General features: G+C 37.0%; 1 protein-coding gene across 1 annotated transcript in view; it reads right to left on the bottom strand.

Annotated features, from left to right (window-relative positions):
* TPO (thyroid peroxidase) overlaps positions 1–7,733 on the bottom strand; it is a 45,090-nt gene extending 37,357 nt beyond the window's left edge. Inside the window, exon 1 of the mRNA XM_017744904.1 lies at positions 7,657–7,733. Within this exon, the coding sequence (XP_017600393.1) occupies positions 7,657–7,733 (77 nt within the window). The remainder of the gene's footprint in view (positions 1–7,656) is intronic.
* Positions 7,734–8,202: the final 469 nt, after the last annotated feature.

Genomic DNA, 8,202 nt, shown 5'->3' with positions numbered 1-8,202 from the left:
GATGGTGTCTTTGCCTATTTCAAGGAAAGAAAAGACAGCAGCTGTGAAGGCTATAGCTGCTGAAAATCCCAAAATAATGAAAATTTTCATCTACAAGTAAGAAGAGATAATTGTTGAAAATATATATATATGCATCTTCTAATTATAAGCCAGACTATAAATAATTTCCCATTAGAGAAAATTTTACTTTAAAATTAGATTTCCAGCCATGTTTGACTACGTTTTTGAAGTTCAAAGTAATTCACATTTTCTTTTTCCCTTCCTTACTCATTACTTTTCTTTTACATTTTGAGAAGCTTCTAGCACAATGAGACACATAACTTTATTTTACAACATAATATGTTCTCATGATACCAGCAGCACTTAGCCTACATATGAGAAATACATCAGTATTTTACCACCATTCATTTTGAACTTCTCTGTGCATTAGACTGATTTGATTGTAAATTAGTGATCACACATAAGATAATGAAATGGCCAAACTAATAACACTAATCAGACCCTAATCTATGCTACTATCCATAGATTTTTGTGGTATCAAAGCAGCACAGTGAATATGCTCACACAGCTGAGGTGAGCTGCATTCTCCATTTCAGTACTGCTACTCTGGCAGTTCTTACAGCAGTGCAAATATATAAACTCTCCAAGAGGTATCACTTTACACATGCACTATGTTGATTGGAAATTGAAAGATTTGAAATATTTTTAGTTCCATATCCTACCAAAATTAAAAAAAAAAAAATAATCAAGTCTGAAAATTCAGAGAAACTATATTGCCCATAGAAATTCAATGTGCAAACACCCCTTCCTTTTGCATTTCATGAGTTAATATGATGAATTTCTTCTGGAAAATGGCAAGCAAAAGTTTTATTGTCTGACCTTTTGTCTGCTGAGGAGATTATCTTCCACAGTTCTGTACTTTATCGGTGGCAGTAACTGTTCTGAATTATGAAAGCCAAGTACCTTCCAGGGGCCCAGTTTAGGCTATCAGCTTTATGCACTGGTACTCACTCAAGCTTTAACAGTGCAAATTATTTCAAAATCTTTTTGGCCACAGTTATGTTCCCACAAAGCAGAAACTGACGTTAATACTTGACTTGTTTATTTTTTCCTGCTAGGAACCAAAAGATAACTGCATAGTCAGTTCTTATATCTGAATTACTTTCCTGAAAATGAGAAGAAAAAGAAAAATTGTCATTATGCAGTAAGATAAACTATTTTTCACTAGTTATTTTTGTTTCTGTATTTGACAAAAAAACCCAACTTTGTGTCCTATTTTATGCATTCTATAATTTGTGCTTTACCAAAATGGCCATTTTGAATTCAGATGATAATCCCCAGGCTGCCCACCAACTTCCAGCACTTTTTACCTATCTTTTTCTCTGAGCCTAGCTATTTTTCTTTAGTTACACCTTTCAGCCTTATTGATTCTTTTAAAGTCAGTAGTTTGACCTAAAGAATCTATTTGGCTGGGGTTTTTTTCCTATTTCCTATAGAGGCAGAGAGATAAAGATCAGATCTGGAATCAGCATTGAAGATTCCCTCATTTAATCTTTGCTGGTCATGACAGGGACATCACAAGGTGGAGCCAAAGATCAGTGTTTTGATCTCTGCCGGATGGGATAAGGGAAGTAGGGGATGGGTAGCAGGAGGCATCCTGGAGTTTGAGGCTGTGGAGTATGGTGGTGAAAGAAAACCTAGGAGCATGTGAACTGACTGGAGGACAAACTCCAGGATGTTACTATAGAGGTTTGGGAATATCATCCATAACCTGTTCACTGCAAAGATGAGTGGACATGGATGAGAAGCAAGCACAGAGCAAAGGGAAACAAACCTCTGTTGGAAAAGTAGGTTTATGTTCCTTGGCTGGAGGATTTAAGATTGCAGACAAGAAGTCAAATTTGCAAAACCTCTTTAAGCCTGTTCCAAATTGTAAATATTTTAAGATGATGTTTCCTTACATAAGAAAGTATAAAGAAGATTGACTTCTTCTAAGGCACAGCAAAGCATTGAGAAAAGCAGATCCAATCTGAGCACCTAATACAATAAGGAGCTCTCACTATATCCTTTCATATACTTCACAAGTACTACAAGTTTAATTTCTGAGAGATGAGAGACTTTCCTAAAGTGAAAAACCAGTTTGATTTTCTTTGCAGTTTCACAGTCAAAAATCAAAGCTTCCCCATTTAGTTCAAAAAGACCATACTTACATCAAGGTTTGTTTGAATAAGGATCTCAACCTTTGCTCATTGGTTGCAGTTGAAGTATTTGTCAACAGTGGGCCTTAAGTAGTTACATCCAAAAAACTGGTCTGTGATGAAAACATTAAATGACAACTTTTATTTTGTATTTTTCTGAGCATGAATATTTAACTGCCCACTGAGCCACAAATAACAGTTTTAGTTAAAAAACGTGTGAAGTCTTAATTACACTGGACCCACAAAGACAGGCACAGCTGAATTCCTATTCTTACTGGAGCTCATTCAGAATCCTGTTATTGAAATCTGATGAAAGAGAATTAGGAGGGTAAAAATTAGTTGCTCAAGAACAGCCTTAATTTTTTTAATCCATGATTCACATATTGCCATAGATTTTCTCTCAGCTGTCTGTCTTAAGCCATTCTTCCTGCAGAAAGGATATCAGACCTTCATGCTCAGCACTGAAACTGCACAGTTCAAGGATGGTCTAAACATGGAGAACAGGACCAGTATAAAACAGTCCTTATGCTAAACAACACTCTTGAGAAAAGAAGCAATGAACCTTAACAGATAACCATATTAACATTATTAAGTTTTAAATTTACTTGTTCAATTTGCTATATTCCCAAGATTTAAATCTGCACGTGAAGACCAATGCTCTATGTTCTTAAAAGTTAAATACCTATAAAATAAATATTTGAGTTGATGATAAAAAGATAAATTCTGTTCAAGGAAATATCCCAAAGCAACAGAACTTCAGATTACTACATATATGAATTTCTACAGACCTACTATGGTGTTCAGAAAAAGTTAGACCATACCTAAAATATTATGCAATTCAACTAATGTTTGATACAGGAAATGGACACAATTCTATAACCTCAAAACAATTTACATTTGCACTGTAACAGCCTGCAGCTCTGCCAGGCTCTCTGAGGCAGCATGAGTTCTTACAAGCACTGGATTAGAATGAAAGAACCTCCAACACAAATCGTGCTGCTGCAGGGCTATTTTGATAGCAGATTACACTGTTTTGTAGCATTTAGCGACATCCTGGGGTCTAGCAAAGCATGAAGGACACTGTTAATATGGATGTCTATAATAGAAAAATTAGTTTCTAATCTCTTCTGGCTTTTAAAGTTCTAAGAACACTTGCAAGAGAAGAGGAAGAAAGTGCATATAACTGCAAAATACTTCAACAGAAGCAATGTTGCTGAAGTTCCAGCTTAACAACATAGAAGCAACAACATTAAGCCTCATTTTAATAAGTTGAGCAAAATGTCACAAGTAAAAAAAGGCAAGAAAAGGGTGAAAGAAAAGTAGCTTAGTGGGAAAGATCAGTTTAGCTGGGTTTCAATGATGCCATTACTTCTAGTTACTTTAAGCACCTAGTTTTTTTCTGGAATTAATTTTATTTTATTAGAAAGGGAGGGTTTTTTGCTATTACTCTCTTTAGATAGACAAGACCCTTTAGAGGTCTCTGAAGCCAGAAATGGGATGAGGAGGGTTAATATGCAACAATCATTCACTGTCTATTCCAGTAGAGAACTAAAGGTCACAAAGGTTGAAAATAAACAAAAAAGTACTGCTATTTAGAAAACACAAAGTTATACCATAAAACTGCTGGCTTCTGGTAAAAAATTGCATACAAGTTCATATAAATGTTTTCACAATTTTATGAAATAAGAATATATTAAGGCCTATGAGGTAAAAGATTTACAACAGGGACCCCTGAATCACAAATTGACTATGGCTGGAATTTTTCTTATCCTCTTTTTACAGGCTTCTTCCAGCATTAACTACTGTTTGGGGGCGGGGTTTGTCAAATAAAAAATACAATGCTAAATGGCTCTTAGGACTGGCTGGATGGCCAGGCCCAGAGAGTGCTGGTGAATGCTGCCACATCCAGTTGGTGGCCAGCTCCCCAGGGTTCAGTATTGGGGCCAGTCCTTTATCAATTATTTGGACAAGGGGATTGAAGACACCCTCAGTCAGTTTGCTGACAAAACCAAGTTGGGTGGGAGCGTTGATCTGCTGGAGAGTAGAAAGGCTCTGCAGAGGGATCTGGACAGGCTGGATCAGAGTTAGATCAATGGGATTTGGTCATTAAATACTAATTTTAGTGTATGATGTCGAAATAATGTTCTCAGATAAATTATTTTTCTCAGAAGCGGACGGAATGTAACATTTCTAGAACACGAGACTGTCTTGTTAAAATGTTGATTTAAACCCAAGTTGAGGTTTTATCTCATGCAAGCAAGCATTTGAGACTCTACTTACAGGAAGAATCCCTCAGATGTTCAGTTGTTTTGGAGTAACCCAACTTGCAGAACAAAACTATCTAAAGATAAATTTAACTACAGAGAAGAGTCCACTCAATTTCTTGTCTGAATTCATGCTAATCCTGTATATCACGGTTTGAAAACTCTGCCTTAACTAATGAGAAAATTATGATTTATGTGAAAAGTTGTGGAACAGATGAACAATTTTTAAGGTTTATAGAAGGTCTGAAATTCAGTGGCTTGAATCACGAAAACTTTTTCTTTTAAAATGAGACAGAAAATTAATCTTTTATCTTCATAGAGCACTGATTTTTTTATCTTCATAGAGCACTGATTTCAGACCAAAATCAGGCTCTTTCAGACAGATCATTTTAATTGCAAGCTTAATGGTGATTTTTCTTCCCTCTTCCAAAGCATGGCCTTCTTGCAGAGACCACTGCAGTTTCGTATGACCAAGCTTATCTCTTGGATTTATGGTCAGTAGATACACCATATGTCACATAGTCATAAAGCTGATCATATACTAACAGGACATGATCTTTTGTAACTTAGGAGAAAACAGAAATGGATTTAGCAAAATAAAAACAATGACCACATGATAAAATTATGACAGACCAATTTTAGTATTCTGCCTGCTGTGAATGAGGCTCTCAACATGGTTAGTGACAAATCCACAAAAGAATTTAAGATTCCAGAGGGAAAACTGGGAAGTGCAAGAAGTGATAGTGATTCATTGCCATACTGAAAGGATGGCAGATGTTTCTGTCCTGCTTTTGTAGTGAAATATTCTGTGAATATTTCCATGGTAGGAATCATGACACATGGATATCTCACTTTAGGAGCTCTTTTGATAGCACTAGGAACTGGACCAATGTCTTTGACCTCCTGCCTCCCTGGACCGACTTACTGGGAACATCCAGGCAGTGAAGACGTTTGCATTTTGTACCCATCATTTGAAAGGAAAGAAAAAGTTGTGCTCAAGAAAAGGGGGGGGAATTTATAAAGGAAGAAGAGCAGGGAATCATAATGGAGGGAGAACGCGCTCTGCAGATCAGTGTGATGCTATATCATGAAGCACATTTTATGTTAGTTGTGTGTTCTCAGCTGTTCTCATGTGCTACATCCGGTATCTCAGCAGGACAACATTGGTCCAGTCCATTCTGAAGAGCACTGTTCTCTCTCTGCACTGTCCTAAACCAAAAGGTCTGGGGATTTTTAGGCTGTATACCATCCCCAAAATGAGGCATCACAGATGTCAAGGCTGTGATGTGGAAGCCCCTCCGTAGACACAAATGTTGCAACAACTTGGAAAGCAGTGCTTGAATTCCTCCTCACACTTAAATGCTTTCTGCTGTTCTGCTTTAGTGACCTGCCTGGTAGGTTGCATTTTCCCAGGCGCAGCACTGACTTTCCAAATTTATTATTTAATTTTTAATTATTTGTTTTTATCAATTAAGAGATAAAGGCAGTGGCAGATTTTAACATTTTGGAGTTATCAGTTTGGAAAAAGAGGTAGTAAAGGGAAACAAACAGCCAGTGATGTTTGATGATCTCAAGATGGCCACCAGCTCATTAAATGGACTGTTCTCTAGACACATCTTACATTATAGACATATTTTGTTAATTGAAAACCCCATTTTAAATCTGATGAGTTACTCTTGAACTCTTTCATCCAAGTTCATATTCACTCAGGCAAATGAATATGCTTCCAAATTAATCTCCAAATTTCCATTAGACTGTCACAAATCAGGAAAGTAAATGATCTGGAGAAGTTAAATGAAACATTCTTCATGAGTGGTGATATTAAGAGGTCACAAAGCACTACTCTCTGGAATATTTAGTGTTCAAGTGAGCCTTATGACTGAGTAATAAAAACATCTTGGCTATTTGACGTCATGTCAAGGTTCCAAAAATCTTGAACTGTTGTTTTTAATGCTCTGATGGGTTTGAAGCACTCTGTAGCTAAAGTATGTTTTAGAAAACTCTCAGACTGAACAAACAAGAGATGATACAACTTTCTTATTTCTATGTTGAAACATCCAGATGCAAAACGCACATAAGAATTTAAATAAGCATGCAGTATTAAACAGTAGCTAATAACATGAATGAAACCTATCATATGTAAATGAGCATTAATAAGAATCAATAATTTGTGAAAAATAAGCTGAGGTTACTAAATAAGTGAAGGAACAGGGAAGAAGAGTGTGTGTGTGTATTTGTATGTACATACACATAAAAAAAAAATATACGCTCACACACACACACAGAGATATATTACATAGACACAACAAAAGAAGACATTTTTCATTGAAGTCTTCATACCTGAACTGAGGCAAAATTAATAATAGATACATGATAGACTAACAAATCCAACAGAAATATTTTAATACAGCCAAATATAAAGTAGTGTCTTTGGAAATAAATTGTAGAGATAATAAACACATAATAAGAGAATCTGGAGAAGCTGTGACTCAGGAGAAAGAAAAAGATATAAAGGGACCATTTATCACTGATTCTCAACAGACCTTTCAGGTTCATGCTCTGGCAAGAGAAAATAATGTGTGTCCCTGAGATATAAAAGGAGAATTAAAAAAAGAAAGACCTGGTGTCAATATTTGGAATTGGTAGCTCTACTAAAAGTTCATCCCATCCACTTCTGAGATCTGCAGACTGTGAGTAAGCTTTAACAATGTGAGGCTTAAAGGAGTGAAGGTGCTTGGTTTGGTGAGAAAATGCTGAATTTTGGCATTGTAAGTGGTTGAGCACTTACACTTTAAAAAAAAAAAAAAACAACAAACCCATAGGGAGCAAATTTTCATTTCTGCAGAAAAACGTATAAGAAGATGAGCTGTACTGGAATTAAACAACCCTGGCATTGAAATAAAACATAGCTTGCAAATAGCAAAAAATACAATTAAAAATTGAAAGGGGTTACAAGGGTGTGCAGTGAAGAAGAAAGAGAAGAAGGAAATCCTTCTCCACAGGGTCCTGACCCCCTGGGCATCCCTTAGTTCAGGGCTTCTGCATGCAATTCCCTTGGGTCACAGTAGCCAGTACTGTCGCACCAGCTCAGTGTGAGGAGCACAAACCCAAGAACTGACAGAAAGAACACCAAATTTGTGCCCCCCTCCCCATCTTCTCATTACTCCTCCTGCAGACTGGTATACAACACTTACCTGCTGCCCTGTCCATGCTCCTGCCCAGCTTCCCAGCCCTGCTCTTCAGCAGGCAGCGATGAGCTCTGCCTGGGCATCCCCCATCGATGACCACCCATCTGGCTGATTTTTTACTCACCAGCTTATTGCACGGTATGTGATGGTATGTAGGCATTTAATTATGGGTAATCTGGGATCAGGTCTTGTCTGGCAGATCAGCTCATTGCTGTAAACCAGCAGGACATTTTTGCAACTGTAGGTACCACAGTTAGAAAATCATCTATGTCCATTTTCCCTAGCAATGTACCGCTCATTTCTTCAGGTATGCAGTTGACCCCTGATGCGCAAGGTAGCCCTTTCTTGAATAACAGAAAAACAAAATCTATGCACTATTTAGATCAATAGTATTTGGCAGCAGAATTTTTTGCCTTCTGAGAGGATCACAGTTCCCATGAGAAATAATAAAATTTGTCTCAATGAGGAATAAACACTTGATTGAAATGTGCTTTCATGGGAAGTGGCTTTTGTAGCTGGAGCACCCTGGCAACAGGTGCTCCCAAAAAGAGT

This window comes from Corvus brachyrhynchos, unplaced genomic scaffold (genome assembly GCF_000691975.1).
Source record: "Corvus brachyrhynchos isolate BGI_N302 unplaced genomic scaffold, ASM69197v1 scaffold116, whole genome shotgun sequence".
Taxonomy (NCBI): Eukaryota; Metazoa; Chordata; class Aves; order Passeriformes; family Corvidae; genus Corvus; species Corvus brachyrhynchos.
The sequence above is the reverse complement of the archived record's forward strand: the minus strand, read 5'-3'. Positions and strand labels throughout refer to the sequence as shown.